Source organism: Erpetoichthys calabaricus, chromosome 4 (genome assembly GCF_900747795.2).
Source record: "Erpetoichthys calabaricus chromosome 4, fErpCal1.3, whole genome shotgun sequence".
NCBI lineage: Eukaryota > Metazoa > Chordata > Cladistia > Polypteriformes > Polypteridae > Erpetoichthys > Erpetoichthys calabaricus.
This window is the reverse complement of record NC_041397.2, coordinates 62,064,051-62,085,456: the sequence shown is the minus strand read 5'-3', so window position 1 is coordinate 62,085,456 and position 21,406 is coordinate 62,064,051. Positions and strand designations below refer to the sequence as shown.

At 36.1% G+C, this 21,406-nt stretch overlaps 1 protein-coding gene across 2 annotated transcripts in view; it reads right to left on the bottom strand.

The window, feature by feature from the left end:
- Positions 1-21,406, bottom strand: part of zdhhc20b (zinc finger DHHC-type palmitoyltransferase 20b) — a 62,919-nt gene that overhangs the window by 7,945 nt on the left and 33,568 nt on the right. The window contains exons 8-13 of one of the 2 annotated variants that reach the window (XM_051926792.1): positions 17,333-17,368; positions 16,660-16,792; positions 15,135-15,261; positions 8,977-9,066; positions 4,184-4,305; positions 987-1,040 (exon numbers count right to left, since the gene is read on the bottom strand). In XM_051926792.1, coding sequence (XP_051782752.1) covers positions 997-1,040; positions 4,184-4,305; positions 8,977-9,066; positions 15,135-15,261; positions 16,660-16,792; positions 17,333-17,368 — 552 coding nt within the window. In that variant the 3' untranslated portion in view covers positions 987-996. The remainder of the gene's footprint in view (positions 1-986; positions 1,041-4,183; positions 4,306-8,976; positions 9,067-15,134; positions 15,262-16,659; positions 16,793-17,332; positions 17,369-21,406) is intronic. The other variant, XM_028799523.2, reaches the window with a different exon arrangement.

The following is a 21,406-nucleotide window of genomic DNA, read 5'->3' as shown; positions in this document are numbered from 1 at the left end:
CCGTTAGTGTTATGTGTGTGCATTTTATATAAACACACACACATTTACTCAGTTCACCTGTATTACATTATTAGCTACAAATGTAAAGGGGGGAAAAATACAATTGAGTTTATTCCCAAATGTTATTCCTTAACTGCCTGCTCCTGTCCTGTCCACAGCACAAATCATTTCTATTGTTCTTTTTATTTGCTTAAAATTTTCCTTAGTAGTAAAACTCATTTCTACAAAGTGTATTTCAGTTGCTGTGAATAAAAATATTTTCTAAATTAATAATTATAATGTGATGGAAATATATTTTAAGCATTTAGTTGTTTCATTTGTGAATTAGAATACATTTAAAAATATTTAACATTTGTAATCACTTCACTTACAAGTACTCCCCAAGCAATCCTCCTATGTCTTCCTTTGGTTTTCTTATGTGTCTCAACCTCTATTTCCTGGTGCATTCCCCTGTCATTTTGAGGTGCCTCCGTTTCCTATTGTCTGTTTTTTGACTACAACCAATGCCCACCGAGAAAATATTCTGGCTCTGAAGGTGACTCTCAGTGTTCTTCCCATGCCTTTCCTTGTATTGCTTTGCTTGTGTGTGTCAACCTCGCTTGCCTGATGCCTCCCGTCTCAACTGCATTTGACTGATCAACCAAAGCGAAAGTGACCAATCAGACCAAAACTAAACTGATCTATCAGATTACTTGGAGACACTGGATACACACACAGAGTATGGTTTTATTATATAGTAGGGCACACATACAATGAGTTATACATTTAAAATGTTTGAGCAACCCCCAAACAATTTTGTCTGGGTTTCTTCTGTGCATTATAGACAAGGCAAAAGGTTCCCATCTCCCTTTGATAATGTTATTTTGTGCTCACTGGGAATTCCATTTTGTGCAGGAAGCTTTTAAGTGTCATATTTGTTTCAGTTTTACTGTGTATCTTTTACATTAGCTTTACATATGTTTTATAAAAGCACCACAATCTCTTACCTTTGAGTAATCATGAATCACTTTCCAATGAAACTGCTACACTGTGATTTGCGTCTGTAAAAAGTAATAAAAGATAATCTTAAATTTCATTGATTGTATAATTCCAGCAATGTCAAAATACGGGGAAGCAAGAACATATACTACATTCATGAAATGCAAATGAAGAATAAGCCTTGAATGTAACACCATTTGCACACACACTCTCACTAGTGCCACAGATTTGTCAATCATCATGACTGACTTAAGAAACTTATTTTACATTCATACATATTATGCAATAGTTGTGTAAACCAAAATCCTGGCTAACTTTGCAACAAAGGTAAATATTTCTCTTTATGACAAACTCACTTTAAACATTCTCTTCTCAAAAATACTATTATGGTAAAAATTCATCATACAGTGCCTTTCCTTTAATCAGAAGAACCTAGCAGCAAAATGCAACTGAAAGTTGAAAAGTTGGAAGCAGTGTGGCTTATTGGACAGGAAGCTGGACCCTAGATTGGATATATTTTCACATAAAGCATGTATTTGTGTACAATATGTGTGTTTTGGTTTGTTGGATTATGAACATTTACACCTGCTTATCTATGCAATTGCCCAATCACCCAAATATGGGGCAGCAGTGCAATGCATAACATGACGCATATACAGGTGAGGAGCTTTGTTTACTGTTCACATCAAACAAAAAAATGTGAAAAAAGTGACCTTAGTGATATCAACTGTGACATGATTGTTAGTGCTAGTAACTGCTGATCTCCAAGGATTATCACGAACAACAGTTTCTAGAAGTGACTCAGAATGGGTGCGCAAAAAAAAAACAAAAAAAAAAAAACACACATACACACATTGAGCTGCAGTTCTGTGTATAGAAACACCTTGTTGATAAGCAAGGTCGGAGGAGAATGGAATGTAACCCCTAAATGTATTAATTAAATCCAGGTCAATTTGACCACCCTTCACACCTATTGAAACAGCGCCAAGTGAATCCAAGTCTATAAGTACCGTTTGATTGTTTCCTGTGTTGTTTCTTGATAATGGTCTTCAACTAAACAGAAACCAGTCGAGTCACCACTTATCCCTTGTAATGCGGGATCGTCCTGTATTGGAACTTAAAATACAGTGTACTGTTTTTAATCAGTAAGAGACATTAATTTTTCTCTAAATGAAAAGTCAGCTTCTGAGAAGGATTTGTAAACCATCTCTGTAGATGCATGCAGACCAATACATATATTTAAAACTTAACTATAGCACTGAAGCCAGCATTAGGGGATTTGTTGTTTTTTTTTTGTTGAAAAAAATCTAAACTTTGATAGACTGTATATCAGCTGGATACATTTTGCCTCATTTGATCCAACAAAAGTAGTACTACCTTATTTTCAGGATCAAGGATTGATAAGGAATTTATTTTCATTAAATTTATATTTTCAGGACTAAAGTTGACATTAGTGGCTTGTTTGGCAGGGTGTATTCTACCATGAGGATAAAAAGAGTAATTTTTATGCAGGCCTAAAGTTTACTTTCCACTAACGATTAAAGGGTCATTTATTTTTTCCTTTTACATTAACATTGAAGACTTTACATTTATTTTATTATTATTGCTGAATGTGATCCTTTATGTTTTTTCATATTTAAAACTTGGATGAATGATTTACTGTTGATTGAAATGTATAAAATATTACAATTTGAGTATATCAAGATTTGTTATCCTAGAAATGTCCTGAATATTGTGATACAATTGTAAGACCATATTGTCGATTCTTACCCTAAACCACAAAGGCTGCTATTTTATTTTACATCTGCTACCTACTGTGTGAGCTTAAGTTAAATTAGCCTAGCCTAGAGCTGCCCCAAGTGTTTAAAAAAAAAAAAAAAAATCAAAAATCTGAACAGTCAGTCATGTAACATATCTGACTATATACTGTAAAGTACCATTGGATAGTGTCTGTTATACAAATACATGTTCTAATATTTAAAAGACACAATCAGTTTGAAAAACATAAGGAAATAAATGTAATGAGTTGTATATAAACATAAATAAAATGATTTCAAATTAAAGTACTGTTGCCTGCATGTTCATTTTTCCAAAGAAATGTTTCAGATAAAGTGCAGAAAATTAAGATGCTTACCAATTTCATTCAGTCTTTTACAATGATTTGTATTGTTTCTGACCACTAATGCGGTCATTTTTCTTTGAATGAAAAGAACGATTTTGATGGCACAACTTTATCAAAAAATTGTTTCAAGTACTAAAGATATAAATTATGTGTGAGAAATGTATAAATTCTCAAACCATTTTTGACTAATAAAATAAATAAATCACTGATGAAGAGACCTAGCGCATGTTTACTTATTGATTTCCCCATCCATTTTCAGTCTCATGCCCTTAGTGGAAAAGTGCTAACTTCTGACTACAGAAGAATTTTTTTTTTTTTTTTTTAAATAAACTAAAGGTCACGACTAAAGGTCATGAAGCACTGATGTATTAAGAGGCCAATCAGAAAATGGGGGAAACTGCAAGAACTCAGGGCCATATTTTTAAAGAAAAGATAATGAAATATCTTTAATAAAAAGAAGAGCTTACCAAAAAGAGACTAAGTGGATTCTACATTCAAAAGCTATAATTTTCTTCAATCATTACTGTCATGTAACAGGTAAATAAATATTAAACTTCTGTCAACTTAAAATAAAAGTGAAATTTCTTGAAATAGCATTCATAATAAAATAATCCTTTAGCTAGTATCCATACACAGGAGTTTACAATATCTTAACTACAGAGATGTTATTTAAATTATTAATACTGCATATGGGCGGCACAGTGGCGCAATGGTAGCGCTGCTGCCTCGCAGTTAGGAGACCCGGGTTCGCTTCCCGGGTCCTCCCTGCGTGGAGTTTGCATGTTTTCCCCGTGTCTGCGTGGGTTTCCTCCGGGCACTCCGGTTTCCTCCCACAGTCCAAAGACATGCAGGTTAGGTCGATTGGCGATTCTAAATTGGCCCTAGTGTGTGCTTGGTGTGTGGGTGTTTGTGTGTGTGTCCTGCGGTGGGTTGGCGCCCTGCCCGGGATTGGTTCCCTGCCTTGCGCCCTGTGTTGGCTGGGATTGGCTCCAGCAGACCCCCGTGACCCTGTGTTCGGATTCAGCGGGTTGGAAGATGGATGGATGGAATACTTCATATGTGAATTGTAATTTTATTACATACCAATGTTATGGTTGTTTCCGTTCAAACCATCTTCACTGTAATGATGCTCATTTCCCAACAAGCGATTCTGAGACTCACTTAAAGGTCTGGATGAATGCGAAGACTGATTCTCTGTGATATTGCTGGGACAAAAAACACATACAAGGCAACATAGTACTTTAGTCACAAAATTATTTAAAACACATTAAATTTTATGCAAGGTATCTTTACTATTCAGCTGCAAAGGATTGACTTAGGCCACAGAAAAAATTACTGAAATTTTGGTGGATAATAATTAACATGATCCCTTGCTTAACTGATATTCATCGTGTGAAACCCAGAATCAATTAACTTTCCAACCCAAATATCCAGGTCACGGTCAAAGAACACTGATACCTATTCCAGAAACACTGGAGGCAAGGTAGGAGCCAACCCTAGACAAAGCACCGGTTAGGGGTGCACGGTTATGACCAAAATAATAGTTGACGATTATTGTTTATAATATTATAATTGTGATGGTTAATTTCAATTAACAGCACTACGATGAAATATGTACTTTGTCTTACCAACTGCATATACTGTATTGTGTATATATCCAGTACAGTAGAACCTTCATTTTGCAGGGAACAATTTAAAATTGTTAATGTGAAATTGTTCTATGGTGCACAGTAAATGAGTAAATTACTAATCAAATTATTATGAAGTAAAAACTAAGTATATCACAAACAAGAACAAATGTTACTTTTTAAAAATCCTCCGTCACATCACCACTCATCATTTAAAAATATAAAATGTAGAAAAATGTTAAACATGATAATGCTAAATTGGGGCCTGCTTTATTAAGATAACAGTTGTATGTGTGTGTAAATATCTACGTACAATATCTAAGACAAAATCTTAAAATAGCAGAAATACAAGATTAAGATATTAATGTAAATGCAACCTATTATACAGAGATGTAAACAACATAAATAGCATTAATATATAGCAAGCTCAAGAAGTATTAAGGTGGTAGCATACAAGTTACATGCTGCTGTCAAAGCTCTTGAGTCTGATGCAGACATGGTCCTTGAGCAGTTGTATTCCTGTATTTGTTAAAAATATTGTGTCTGTTTTTCAGTGTAAATTTCTCATCAATATAATTAATAGCTAAGCTCATGCATGCTTCCATACTTCTGCTTAACCAGAAATTGTTTGTGTTGCAATAAGATGAATTTCTTTCAGATCTATTTCAGTTTGGAATAAAGCAGAGGCTTTAGATTTTTTTTTTTTTTTTTTAATTCTTTGTATATAGTTTAATTCGAGTCTTGTACTTTGATAAATAAAAAGTGATGGCTTCTTTTATCTGAATTTTCTTTCGATAGCCTGCTGCATGGACCTAAATTATAGTGTAAAGTTGGGCGGAGTGGTGGCTCTGAGGCTAAGTATCTGTGCTGGTATCCAGAAGGTTGCCGGTTCGATTCAGAAATCAAGAAGAAATAAATACTTCTTGAAAGATGCAGTTATGAATTGTGTTTTGGTGGAGACCACAGATAATGAGTCGAAAGATCTACTCGTACTACAATATCAGGTCTGTGCTCTGGTCTTTGGGTATCCGACAGTGCATGTAGAATTTCCGGCCAAGCAGGATTACATGTGATAGTGATAAATCAGGCTTTCCGAATTTACGTACTATGGCCATGGCATCCTGATAGTTTTGTTGCATGTATCTTGGACTTCTTGGAAATGTGGACGGTAATATGATCATTTTGCCTACACGTACGTTATTATTTTTTAGCGTTTCCTTGCAGTGCGTCTAATAGTCCTTTGTATTGTTCCATGTGCAGATCTTGATGTAATCTGAAATAATTGAGACGCGCGCCCTCTGTTTTAACATACGCATCTATGACGTACTGTTGGAATAGATTGACGCTGGAGTGCAAAATACTAAATGTATTCCTCATTGCTAATCTGTACACATAAAATTGGCACTGAGTAAGCCTTATTCGCTTGGTGAATCTTTTATCGGGAACATGTTGTAAATCTTTGTGCCAGCCATAGGATCGCAATTCATATTGAGCGTGGAAATCTGTTTACAGGAGTTGCCTATGGGATAGATGCAAATGTCCCTTTCGGCAGGCGGTTCGCCATCTTCTCCGACGAAAATCGCTGCAACATCGGTGTGACATGTCGGGGCATTATATCGTCATAAATCCTGCCTAGGGTTTTCCTTGAAAACCATTCGTACAGATGCTGTTGGATTGGACTGAGCGATTTCATGCATGTGTTTGTATGATGTAGCGAAGGGGTTGATGGTTCTGAGCATGGAATCTAGCTGGAGAAGTAAATTTTCGCTGCATGCAGAGTTTGCTTTATTTTGTAAGCGTACTTCAGTAGCTTACGCTGTGATAATTTTTAGCTTCTGATGTTTGCTGTATAAGAAGCTGTTGTAAAGACACAGGTGGCCCCCGCAAAGGTGGTAAAGCTACTTTACCGTTGTGGCAGCACCTCGAGTACTTGTTGGACGTATTACGCTCAGCAAGCCAGTATAGTGCATGACAGTGTTTGCACTGCTGGTCTGAAGTCCTAATGTTGTACTCTTGGATGGGAAGACAGGAATTAGGTGAAGTAGTATCTGTGGTAACGGGAAGAGGATTGTGTGTATGGCTGCTGAGACTGCGTTGGTTTGGAAACGTTGCTTTGCAGATGTCGCATTACAAGAGTTGTGAATGAGTTTTGTTGTGTTTAGTCAGACAATCCTGTGTAGTGAACTTCTTATTGCATTTCTGGGACTCATAGTTGTTGGGAAGAAATGCCTTTCCATGTGTTTAGCAAGTGAGGTTCGTATTTGATAAGTTTTGTTGCAGGAATCGCACTGGAAGAATGTGGGGAAGGGTTTGGAGGAGGACGAATAGGAATCGAGAAATGCTGTGTCGGCTGCATGTGGGTGGGACCAGTTTTGAAGTGGAAGCAGGACGAACCAGAAGAGAAATATAATTAAGAGATTGACTTTTTTTTTCGTCATCAAAAATTCTGCATGTAAAAACTTATTACTACACCACAAAGCAAAAATAAATCTGTCAAGTGGTGTTTTTTTTTTTTTTTTAAATTATATTTTTCTCAAACAATCAAAAAAACACCTTTTGGTTAGTGCTGGAGTTATTAGTCGTTTATACTATATACAATTATGTTTTATTCACTGTGCAGCTTCATTATAATCTCTTTATGTGCCCATTGTGTAGTTTTCTTTTATTTCTTACAGCTTCCACATTTCTGAATTAACTTGTCCTGCATTATATGCAAAACTTTTTAAACCTGTTCCACTGCTCTTATACTGTTTCTACACTTACATTTATCCAAGTTTATTCCTTTTACACTTTGTGTTATCTGCTCAAAATTGTTAACAATTTTATTTTTTCATCTGCACTTTGCCAAAACACCATGAAACCACCACTGATTGTGTGCGTTTTTTTTTATTCCTACATCCACCCATGGTTATAAAAAATTAACCTGCCCATGCAGAAATAAAATAATAGAAGTACTGATTCAAACCCACTCTATTAGTAATGAAAGCAAACAATATTTGAACATTAATGTGATTAACATTTACTAAAGTACTGGAGACAATGTAAATGAGACTATTTTAGGCCTAAAATTCTTGTTGTAATGGGTCTGTTCTGAAACTAAATCTTACAGCCATATTAAATACATATGTATAAAAATATGTTCAGTGCACATTTCTACTTTAAAATGAAGCTGTTAAGACTAGCGTTAAGTGTTTATTATGCACAAAATGATGTGAAAGTGCAAGGGGTGATCAAAAAACTGAGAGTGTCCCATCAGTAAGCATCAGTAAAATCAATTTTACTGTTCAACATCACTCCTGTAGCAGCAATATATGTTTTAACATTCACAAAGATTTTCTGTTCCACTGAAACCTAATGTCTTGTGTTGTTGTGTATATGTGCACATACAGTAATCCCTCGCTACTTCGCGGTTCACTTTTCGCGGATTCACAACTTTGCGGATTTTATATGTAAGCATATCTAAATACATTACATGGATTTTTCGCTGCTTCGCTGGTTTCTGCGGACAATGGGTCTTTTTACTTGCTTCCTCAGTTGGTTTGCCCAGTTGATTTCATACAAGAGATGCTATTGGCGGATGGCTGAGAAGCTACCCAATCAGAGCACGCAGTTAAGTTCCTGTGTGCTGCTGATTGGCTCAGCGACGGAGTGTTGCATTAACCAGGAAGTCTCATCTCACTCATTCATCATTAACGTGCTAATGCTTCAGGGGCCGTGTCCAAGCACCAACAGAAGATGCAAATGATTGCAGAAAAGGTAAAAGTTTTGGATATGCTGAAGGAAGGGAACAGCTACACCGCTGCAGGACATCGATTCTTTTTATTTAAAAAGGAGGAAAAGCATATAAGATCTACGGCCACAGTGTCCTTTAACCAGGGTGCAAAACGAGTTGCAAGTGGATGTGATAAGGCAGTAGTCTGGATGGAATCGGCTTTAGGAATCTTTGCAACAAGGTCGACGACGTCATGACCGCCTACAAGCTGCTACGTGTACTTCGCTATACAGTGAGTGTAAACTTATCTACCGATTTCATTTTGCTTAGCAGTTGTCCCTGTTTTTAATAGAGTAAATGGTGGGTTGTAAACAATACAGAGAGGGTTTAAAAACGTCCAAATACACGTTAAATAATTAAATAAATATAGTGTCCCTACTTCGCGGAAATTCAGTTATCGCGGTCGGCCTTGGAACCTATCTCCCGCGATAAGTGAGGGATTACTGTATATAACAAAGTAGATATGATGTTCTTACCATCTTGCAGAAGCAGACTGTGTATCAGAAGCTGGCTGTTCAACATCAACATGCACCAGGCGAGTTGTATAATTTACTCCATCGCCTAAGCTGTAGAAAGAAAGGGAAGCATACAAAATAATATGTATAGTGGTTTTAACATTCGTGGAGCAATTTAGGGAATCCCCACAATCTACAATACATTTACCTTATGTTACTGTCATTTATTCAAATTACTTTTCTTTTGTTCTGTCTTACATCACTTAAAATGTTTTTTTTTTTTTGAATGTGCACAACTCAAACAACAGGATAACTATAATAACAACGGCTGCTTATTTGAATTTACTACAATAAAAAAATCTAAACCATGGATTCACACAGAGCTTTAAAATACATGCCACTAATTAAAATTTCTTTACTGACATAAAACTGGTGATGTGTATGGATATTTATGTTGGTTGCCTATATAGTATACTAGTATCTGCCCTTCTGGCCCAACAATAGACTAAAACTATTAATGAAAGAACACTTTTGTAAACAAACAATAATTAACAAAACTGAGATTAAAATCTAAATTTGACACAATTACTGTAGCTGAAAAGATTTTCTGAAATAAATTGAAAAAATATTTTCAGTTTTGGGATCATACTGTAAGAAAATGGTTGAATCTGTTTTTGAAATTTTCATAAAATTCTGGACCAGTCCTGCAGGTGGTAAACTTCAGTATATAAACTTGATGATATCAACAATCAACATGACCAGATGAAAATGACAAAGTGTTGTATGGGAGTTTTAAGAATATAACGTTGAAAATGCAGATAGTAAATGCATGGTGTTAGAGCAGGGTGTGTTGTGTGCTATAAACATTAAGGGTAAAAAACAGACACACCTTAAAGTTTACCTAAATAGCCATCACAAATTAGCCTGCAACATTTGGGCAAAGAAAAAGAGCCTGAAAAGCATGAACAATCAAGATCAACCAACATTAATATTATGTTTGCAGACGGTAGCAGCTTCAGGAGCAAACTTGGTAAAACATAAAAAATGAAAAAAAAGCCCTAGTAAACCTGTTTATTGAAACTGGCTTGTCTACAAGGCTATGTGACAAGCTGTTGTTCAGAAAATATGTTTCTTCCCTTGAACCCACATTTAACGTGCAGTGTGCTGCAAGAATAAATGTGATCATCTCACATAAAATTGATACAACATATCAAAGAACTGGTCCAAAAAGCACAGAAAGTAACTGTGTAGACGGATGATATTAAAAAGGGTCTAACGGCTGAGTTTTAGGGAGTCTCTGCATACTTGAAAAAAAGTGAACCGTGCTGTGTTAAGTTTACGTAGAATATGTCATCCACACACAGAAGCAGCTTTGGGCGCAGAAAGCAACAATTTGTGTAGATGGATGAAGTTAAACAAGGTCTAATGGCAGAGTTTAAGGGATGCTCTGCATACTTTATATATAAAAAAACAAACAAAAAAAAAAACCAACAACTAAATGAACTAGGCTCTATTAAGTTTACATAGCATGTGTCATCTGCACACAGAAGCAGCTTTGGGCAAATGCTTTTGCCTGTATTCTGGATAAAAGAGGACAAGGTTACTATAATAATGATAAACAACAGAGCAAACCTAGTAAAATCTGTAGACATATTGCAGAAATTAGAAATGTGTGCAATTTTAACGCAAAACAAAATAACCTCTATGTATGGAAGAGTCAATCCTAGTAAGTTCCTATGAAAATTTACATAGGTCTGATTCACCATCTGATGTAGTGTCTCATGTTATGTCTTACTGCTTTGGTCAATCTTTTGTCCCGAACCTCCTTAAGGTAGATGAAAAACTTCCTTTATTTACAGAGGTTAAACAGATTGTTTAGGTAGGGAATCACCATTTAGCTACAGGATGGATGGATGGATGGATAGAGATATACAGTGGAACCTCTAGATACGAGTTTAATTCGTTCTAGCACTGAGCTTGTATAGCGAATTTCTCGTATCTAGAACAAACTTCCCCATTGAAAATAATGGGAATCCAGTTAATCCGTTCCGCACCCCAAATATATTAACATAAAAATCAATTTTCCTAACAAATAACACTGATAAATTATATATACTGTAGTCTACCTTTAATAAATAACACTGGTAAATAATATAACTGATTATTAAAAGAATCAAAACAGGTGTCTAAAGTGCAGTAGAGCATTCAATAAATCTTTAAATAAATAATCCTTAAAACAGTTGTGAAGTGGAGGTTTAAAATACACAAGAATAACAATCCTTTAACACGAGGTTAAAACGTCAAAAGGATGCAGTCTTTAAAAAACAGATGACAATCCCCGGTGCTTCTTCTCTGTTAGCGTCTCACCTGCGGGCTCTGCAACAGGCGAGACACTCTTAATGCAGCTGACCTTCTCTACACCGTCCTGCTTCAGCTGTTTGGCTCGCCTGTTCAGCTCACTGTTCAGCTACACGCGAGCCTGCACTCGCTCGCTCTCCCGCACAGACTGCCTGCCTGCCTGCAACGTCCGTTCTCTCTCCTGTCTTTTCTTTTACTTCTTCTCCCCCTTAACCAGCTCGCGCTTCTCTATATATGCAGGGAGGACATGGCAGCTGCAGCCCATCAGCCACAGGAACAATCATGGATGTGGGCAGTTTCCCACCTGTGCACTTAAGTGAGAAACGCAGACACCGCAGATCGCGGCTCGCAACTGCTACCACGCCCCCTCGCTAAGCTGAGAGCTATACCCACAGCCTGGCTCGTGGCTCGTTACACGAGCCAATGCTCACATTTAGATCTGAATTTTTCGCTCATACTTTCCTCGTATTTTGAATTTCTCGTATACAGAGGTGATCGTATCTCGAGGTTCCACTGTATATATATATATATGATAGATATAGATATATGTGTATGTATGTAGATATGTATATATATGTGTCTGTATGTATGTATATATATGTGTGTGTATGTATGTATGTGTGTATATATGTTGATTATATATATATATATATATATATATATATATATATATATATATATATATATATATATATGTGGATGTGTATATGTATATATATATGTATACAGTAATCCCTCCTCCATCGCGGGGGTTGCGTTCCAGAGCCACCCGCGAAATAGGAAAATCCGCGAAGTAGAAACCATATGTTTATATGGTTATTTTTAGAATGTCATGCTTGGGTCACAGATTTGCTCAGAAACACAGGAGGTTGTAGAGAGTCAGGAACGTTATTCAAACACTGCAAACAAACATTTGTCTCTTTTTCAAAAGTTTAAACTGTGCTCCATGACAAGACAGAGATGACAGTTCTGTCTCACAATTAAAAGAATGCAAACATATCTTCCTTTTCAAAGGAGTGCGCGTCAGGAGACAGAGAACAAAGCAAGCAGTCAAAAAAAAATCAATAGGGCTTTTTGGCTTTTAAGTATGCGAAGCACCGCCGGTACAAAGCTGTTGAAGGCGGCAGCTCACACCCCCTCTGTCAGGAGCAGGAAGAGAGAGAGATAACCACAGAAAAATAAAGTCAAAAATCAATACGTGCCCTTTGAGCTTTTAAGTATGCGAAGCACCGTGCAGCATGTCCTTCAGGAAGCAGCTGCACACAGCCCCCCTGCTCACACCCCCCTACGTCAGCGCAAGAGAGAGAGAGAGAGAGAGAAAGTAAGTTGGGTAGCTTCTCAGCCATCTCCCAATAGCGTCCCTTGTATGAAATCAACTGGGCAAACCAACTGAGGAAGCATGTACCAGAAATTAAAAGACCCATTGTCCGCAGAAACCCGCGAAGCAGCGAAAAATCCGTGATATATATTTAAATATGCTTACATATAAAATCCGCGATGGAGTGAAGCCGCGAAAGGCGAAGCGCGATATAGCGAGGGATCACTGTATATGTAGATATGTGTATATGTATATGTAGATATGTATATATAAGTATATAAGTTTATGTATATATATGTTTACATAACCTCTTTATCACACTACTTCTCCGCTGCGAAGCGCGTGTATTTTGCTAGTAGTAAACTAAATGTAAAAACATTGAGTAACGCTGAGAAAACCTTGAACAACAGAGAAAACTAACACTGCAATAGTTCACGCTATAGTGCTAGGAACCGCTTGTTAAAAACACTTTTTTTTTTTTTTAATGAGTTTTAAGCACAGGGGAAAAAATGAACATTTGAAAAATCTGTAATTTAATAAACCACCAAGAAAAGTAACATTGCAACAATGCAGGCTACGAACCGATTGCTGTAAACAGAACTGAAAAGAAAAACAAGCCTTCTCTACCTTATGCGTCCAGTCCTCCCTCTCTCTCGCTCGCTCTTTCTTTCTTTCTCTTTTGCAAGCCTGGAGCGCCTGTGTATGTGTGTCTCTCTAGCGCGCTCCTGTGTGTGTGCGCGCGTCTGTCTCTCTCTGGCGCTGCCTGTGTGTGTGTGTGTGTCTCTCGCGCGCTGCCTCTCTGTGTGTGTGTGTGGGTCTCTCTCAAGCGCGCTGCCTGCCTCTGTGTGTGTGTGTCTCTCTCTTGCGCGCGCTGCCTGTGTGTGTGTGTGTGTGCACATGCTCGTGCGCGTGTGTGTGTGTGTGTGCACGGCTCTCTCTCGCGCGCTGCCTGCATGTTCGTGTGTGTGTGTGTCGCGCGCTCTCGCTCTCTCTCTTGCTCGCTGCACAGGGAGAGACTGAACATGTACAAACCGAAAGGGAACCTGGCTTGTTCGTATACCGAGTGTGTGGTCGTGAACCGAGGCAAAAGTTTGGGGAACTTTTTGGTCGTAAACCGAGTTGTACGTGTACCGAGACGTTCGTGAACCGTGGTTCCACTGTATATGCCGAACTTTTTGGTCGTAAACCAAGTTGTACGTGTACCGAGACATTTGAGAACCGAGGTTCCACTGTATATATACATTTTCGTTTGGGTGTGGACTGAAATTACATTTATGTGATATTGAGGTAAATGATTTCTCAAATTTGTTGTGTTATAACAATAATTAATATCTGAATTGCACAGCTTACATATAGCTTTGCTTTTATCCAGTTGTTCTTTACTGAAGCACCATTTGAATCCATAGCATCTGATTTAAGTATCTAAGAAGTGGATGTCAGTTAAAGAGTATGCACCACTTCATGTGAGATAGTAAAGTGCTTTTTTGTAAAAAGCCTTAACAGGTACATTAGTGCCAATTACTAGATCGGATGCCAAAAATGAAGAGAAGCAAAAACCTACATATAGTAATTGAGGAGAATAGATATTTATGAGATTAATCCTCAGACTTCGGTATCAAATAATTTAAATGAAAAATAATGATTAGGAAAATTAATTTTTATCCAGGCCTATATAAGATACATTCGTGTACAACAAAACTTTACAAACAAATGTTGCTGTAAAAAGTCTGCAGGTAACCTTTGAAGCTGGACTACCAGAAAGCCTATCTGGACTACAAGGTTTGTAAACTCCTGCCCATCCCTGACTGTTTACATTTGTGCAAAGTCTTTGGGTATGTTAGTGGTCTGTTTGTATTACATTTCTAAACAATTGTTTACAAAAGACCACAGTAATGTTCCTTTTACTTGAATGTTTATTTGATGTTATTATAAGCTATAACAAAAAATTGCAATATTTATTCGGTTAGTAATTACTGACATCTAACATTTCATTGTACTACCTCAGTAACAGTAATTGTTTTCATCAGTGGAAAAAAAATACCCACCAGAATTTAATTATTTTTTAAGTTTAGTAATCACAAAAAAAAAAAACACACACAGGAGTTTACTGTTTTAAGAAATTTACCCTAACCGGTTAAAAAATATTTTCATTTAATGAATAAACTTTATGTCATTTGTTTCCATCAATACAAAAATTGTAATGCATACAGAATTGCAATTTAAGTAAATATTTTATTTACTTACATTACATACTATACTGGGTTTTGCAAATAGTATCGAATTATAATAATTTCCTTAGTATGAAAGTTTGGACTGGAAAATAAGTACTTTATTGAAAACTACATATATTAAATAGATATTATTTTAAAATTGTACTTTGTTTCTAAAATAATTATGACTCACTGACTATAAAAATGTTATTTTCAAATATAAAGATTAAAAATATTTATAATAATGCCCTGAAATGTTTAAAATGTTTCGTGCACACAGAAAATAAATTTACCTGGTAAACAAAGGTAACAACCAGTATTTCTTTTCATCTCCAAATACTTCTTTAACATTCTTGCTGAATCCTAATGAAAATCCATTTTTATCAGGACCTCCTCTAAATACCGGGGCACGGAATGCTTCTGTAAAATGACAAAATTGATACAAATTAGAACTGCAAATGCAATCATATATAAGTCCAACTATAGTGCTTCAGCTATACAAGGCATCTGCACAATGAGACTGTCCTTTATTCAAGATCAAATACAGATATCAACATGCACTGCTTATGGCAGTCTGACAACTGTTGCAGACATCCTAATGTTGCTTACACAAGTAATAGAGAAATGCTGAAAACATCACATCTCAATGCTTTGCACCCATTTATTCACTTTATTCCTCTAAACAGTACACAAAATGTATGACCTTGAATTATTATTTTAGAAAGGGAAGGACTAGTTTTGATGAAACAAGAAAGAACATTTAAAGAAATAAAATAAATATTTCAACAAGCCAAATTTAACATTCTATGCAAGGGAACATGATTATATTAAAACACTTCTTCAATAGGGAGAAATTCTTAGTAATTCACACCTGTTTCATGGTTAGAAAAACTCACCAAAATAAAATAAGTATATGACATAAGTAAACAACACTCATATGTTAAATTTTAATTAAAATACACATACCATTAATTTGTAAGATACTTTTGTAGTATATGGGCTTTGACTTTACCATCTTCCTATTTTTATTCTCAACACCATTACATCTCTCATGATAATAGGGTACTATAACTCTTTGAGCACAGAAAAATTATTTATATTTAGAAAACTACAGATTTTGAAAAATAGATTCACAACCGATCTCTCTTGATATTCCCACCTAAAGAAAAGCAAAAGGAAACTAAAAACCAAAAAATAAATGTCTGCAGTGTACTACCCTGGTTAAGTTTAAGTCACTGGACTTTAAACTTTAAGGTGGCTGGTTCAGTCTCCACTACTGAATCACTGTGTACTCCTAAGGAAGTCACTTAACCTGTTTGTGCTCTTACTGCAATCAATTTAAACAATCAAACTATGCCTTTGTACTTGTAAACGCACATTGGAATTATGTCTGCTACAAAAATATAACACATATTGTGAAGGATGGATGGGTTTGCCGAATTAAATTAAATGTTATCCTTAAATAAAAAAAATAACAGACTAATATTCTTCTTCGAAGTATAGAATTAATCAAATATGTTAAATAAATGATAACTACACCCAGTTATAACAATACCCAACAACTTTTAGAAATAGTCCTGCATGGCTTTGAAATTAATTTGATTAAAAAAAATGTACTCTGTGGTGGGTTGGCACCCTGCCCGGGATTGGTTCCTGCCTTGTGCCCTATGTTGGCTGGGATTGGCTCCAGCAGACTCCCGTGACCCTGTGTTCGGATTCAGCAGGTTGGATAATGGACGGAAAATGTACTGATTTAGGTTCAAGTTGTAGTTAATGCTTAACAATGTTTGAAAGGAAGGTCTTGCACTTATTTCTTACCTATAGTGGACCTATTCTTTGCAACAAGCCAGCAGTGGTAGCTAAAGAGGGAAAGTACACTGATGAAGAACATGGCGGCCACAAAAAAGAGAAACAACACATGGAATTTGGCATGAGAGTCGGGAAGTTCATTCTAAAAAGGTAATAAAAAGAAAGGATGTTAGAGGACTAAAATAATTTTGTACTGTTAATGATGAAAATAGTACCAATTTAATATCTTGCACTTAAAAAATAAATAATTGAGAAAAGTCAAATCATGTTGTGACAGTCACTTAAATAATACTTAGCTACACACTTACTAAGCAGTCTTTCTTAAATTAAAATGTAAAAAGTAAAGGTAAAAATAACATGGTAATAAAATAAACACAACATACACATAAACCAACATGCAGGTAAATACTATAAAAACAATCTGATTTGACACAAAATATTAAAATGATAATCAATATTGTGGTGTAGTACAAGCTCAGGAACATTAAATCTGGTGAACACAGATGAAAGCTTGATTTTCATTAATCTGAAAATCATACATATTCTAAAAATATACAATGCATTTAACACTTTTGTCTAAATTATTCTGTAAATTTACAATAGTCTTGCAGATACCAAAAAACAAACTGCTCAAAATGTACTGACTTTGAAAACCAGGAATCATATACATCAGCACTTTTACCTTTGGACAATTCTCTGCAGATTTCCTGCGGCAAAGCTTTGTGCAAACAGAGACAGACTTTATTAGATAATAATGGGAAGCAAATGTAGTAGATTGGATAACATGAAATGATGAAGTAAAGGGGAAAAACGGTTAAACACTCAAATAAACTTTGTTTTGCTACAAATGGAATATAATCGAATCCAACTATTTTCAGTCCAACTCCGTGATGTAGAAGTCATTTTGCTTGAGAATTAAATTGTTGTGGAAAGCTATGCAGCTAACCATATGGTCTAGCTCCTAGTTCTTCAAATACAGTCCTGGCATATAACATTTAGATATATTTTAGTTTAATTCACTACTAAAACTTAACTGGCAATTGCATAGTAAGTAATCATGCCACCTCACTTAGGAAATGGTTTTTTTTTATTTACTGGTAGGTAACAAAATAAGAAGTAGCTTGAACTAAACTATCTAGTTGTATTACTTTTTTATCATTTAATGCAATCCTTAGCGTTCTTTTGCTGACTAAGTCAAAAATGATTCAATACTGGGGCATGAAATCTGAGACAAGTGTGTCAGTCACATGAATTAACTCTCACTGTGCTTCCCTTTTCTTTGTTTTTTTTGGTCTTTTCAATACCACACTTCTGCTCCTGCTTTATTCTTCTTCTCTAAACTGGTTAATTTCTTTGTACAAACCAAGCTTCTTCCTGGATGTATTTGCTGGATTCATCATGAAGTCATACTGTTCTGTGATATTACTGCCCTTGCTGGTAGGGTGATAATCAGACATTAAGAGTTCTGTTTCTCCATTTTGGTATCTCACTAGACCATATTAATAAATGTCTGTAGATTACCTTATTTCTTTTAAAAGGGGAGAAATAAATTTACATCTTGGTTGACTTAATTTCTGTATTTTGGAAATTCTCAATTTGAGTTTTATGGTGAATTTCCCCTTGGGATTAATAAAGTATCTATCCATCTATCTACCTACAATAAAACATACATACTACTATAATACAGCATATGAAGCTGAATGTACAGTACTGTGCAAACGTTTTAGGCAGGTGTGAAAAAATGCTGTAAACAAAGAATGCTTTCAAAAATGGAAGTGTTAATCATTTATTTTCATCAATCAACAAAATACAGTGAATGAACAAAAGAGAAATCTAAATCAAATCAATATTTGGTGAGACCACCCTTTGCCTTCAAAACAGCATCAATTCTTCTAGGTACACTTGCACACAGTTTTTGAAGGAACTCGGCTGGTAGGTTGTTCCAAACATCTTGGAGAACTAACCACAGATCTTCTGTGGATGTAGGCTTCCTCACATCCTTCTGTCTCTTCATGTAATCCCAGACACACTCGATGATGTTGAGATCAGGGCTCTGTGGGGGCCATACCATCACTTCCAGGACTTCTTGTTCTTCTTTACGCAGAAGATAGTTCTTAATGACTTTGGCTGTATGATTGGGGTCATTGTCCTGCTGCAGAATAAATTTGGGGCCAATCATACGCCTCCCTGATGGTATTGCATGATGGATAAGTATCTGTCTGTATTTCTCAGCATTGAGAACACCATTAATCCTGACCAAATCTCCAACTCCATTTGCAGAAATGCAGCCCCAAACGTTCAAGGAACCTCCACCATGCTTCACTGTTGCCTGCAGTCACTCATTATGGTACGGCTCTCCAGCCCTTCGACGAACAAACTGCCTTCTGCTACAGCCAAATATTTCAAATTTTGACTCATCAGTCCAGAGCACCTGCTGCCATTTTTCTGCACCCCAGTTCCTATGTTTTCATGCATACTTGAGTCGCTTGGCCTTGTTTCCACGTCAGAGGTATGGCTTTTTGGCTGCAACTCTTCCATGAAGAACACTTCTGGCCAGACTTCTCCGGACAGTGGATGGGTGTACCTGGGTCCCACTGGTTTCTGCCCGTTCTGAGCTGATGGCACTGCTGGACATCTTCCGATTTCAAAGGGTAATAAGCTTGATGTGTCTTTCATCTGCTGCACTAAGTTTCCTTGGCCAACTACTGCGTCTACGATCCTCAACGTTGCCCGTTTCTTTGTGCTTCTTCAAAAGAGCTTGAACAGCACATCTTGAAACCCCAGTCTGCTTTGAAATCTTTGTCTGGGAGAGACCTTGCTGATGCAGTATAACTACCTTGTGTCTTGTTGCTGTGCTCAATCTTGCCATGACATGAAACTGTCTTCCACAACCTCACCTTGGTAGCAGAGTTTGGCTGTTCCTCACCCAGTTGTAAGCCTCCTACACAGCTGTTTCTGTTTCAGTTAATGACTGTGTTTCAAACTATGTGTGACATTGATGATCATTAGCACCTGTTTGGTATAATTGGTTGATCATACACCTGACTATAATCCTACAAAATCCCTGACTTTGTGCAAGTGAACCTGTAAGAATTGATACTACCTTTTGCCTTCAAACCAGCAACACCAAATATTGATTTGATTTAGATTTTTCTTTTGTTCGCTCACTTTGCATTTTGTAAATTGATAACAATAAACAATCATTTATATTTCTGAAAGCATTCTTTGTTTACAGCATTTTTTCACACCTGCCTAAAACTTTTGCACAGTACTGTATATCTCCAGATTTTGCACAGGGGAACACCATATTCTATGTTTTAAGGCAAAATGTTACCACACCTGTTATTTATCAGGGAAACGTCCCTAGGATACGCTTTTGGAACTTGGCACAGGTATGTAAATGTTGCACTCTGCAGTGAATAGGCAAAACCACTCCACAATGCTGAAATGGATAAAGGTTAGAAAATGGATGGTTGGATTTTATTGCTATATTGTCCCTTCGTAAATTTAATTAAATGTGCTATTTAATTGGGTGTCTGCATGTTCATCTGTAAGCCAATATTAATACTACTAGGGATATTTCCATTTTAACTAGGAACTATGGCATTAAAAAAGGATGTGCTGTGGTGGTGACCTAGTCTAATTTGTAGAGTTTCTCGGAGACGGATTTTTTTACGTTGTACCTGTACCATGGCAAGGGAAGTTAGAAGTATGGAGAATATGTAAATGTGATATTGGTCCAATTCACCTCGCCAAATCCCTTTTAGGGCTACCAGTCATGCAGTTATTTTTAACTGTGATGAGTTTATCCAATAAATCTCTCTCTCTTTTAATGCCTAAAGGCTCTCTTATTACCTACTTTCTTGGATTCTTGCATTTCAATTGGTTCTAACTTCCCTTTGAGGACAGGTGGCTGATGCTTAAGGTAAGCCATTTTCACAATTAATCACTTTACTAGTTATAAATACTGTCTGAACAGTTAAAATTACTGTTTAGGTGTCTATAATTCTGAACAGTCAGAGTTTGAATTATCTACAATACATGCTTGACTAACAAAATGTAAATTACAGATGCGTACAATGAAATACTTTCAGAATGTCAATTAGAGATATTACTTAAATAAAGGTGCTTTGTAATAGATATAACTGAGGGACATTTCTCTGGTGGCTTCTGAGGAGCTTTCAATTCAAGGTATCTGCAATCTGTGTATTTCTGTTTATATTCGTTTGATGTATTTCACAAGAAGAATTAGTAAAAGATCAGTAAAATTTTCATCCCACTAATCTTTCCAGTTACCCAACATCTTGTGTGAAATGCTAACCCTAGATTTAGAAATATACAACAGGGGTATAAATTAGAATATCGTGTATATCAAGTTACTTAGGCAATGAAACCACTATACCATTTTTCTGCTAATCTGTTTAGACAATTCTAGATGGACTCAGACAGATATCAATAGATTGATGACCCTTAATGTATTTCCACATTAAATAACTTTAGCATTGTTTCAAATAAAACTAAACAGTATGGTACCATTAGATAATACGTTATAAAAATAAAACCATCAATTAGAGGAATCAAGCATGCATTCAGCAAAAAGAAGCTTGTGTGATAAAAGAATTCACAATTTATATGGATTTGATAGATTCAATAGATAATATACAGGCATCTATGACAAAAATAAAATTCTAATATCAATTTGAATATTCTTTCATTATATTAATCAAGTGTCTACTACTGTCATCTTACCTTGAAA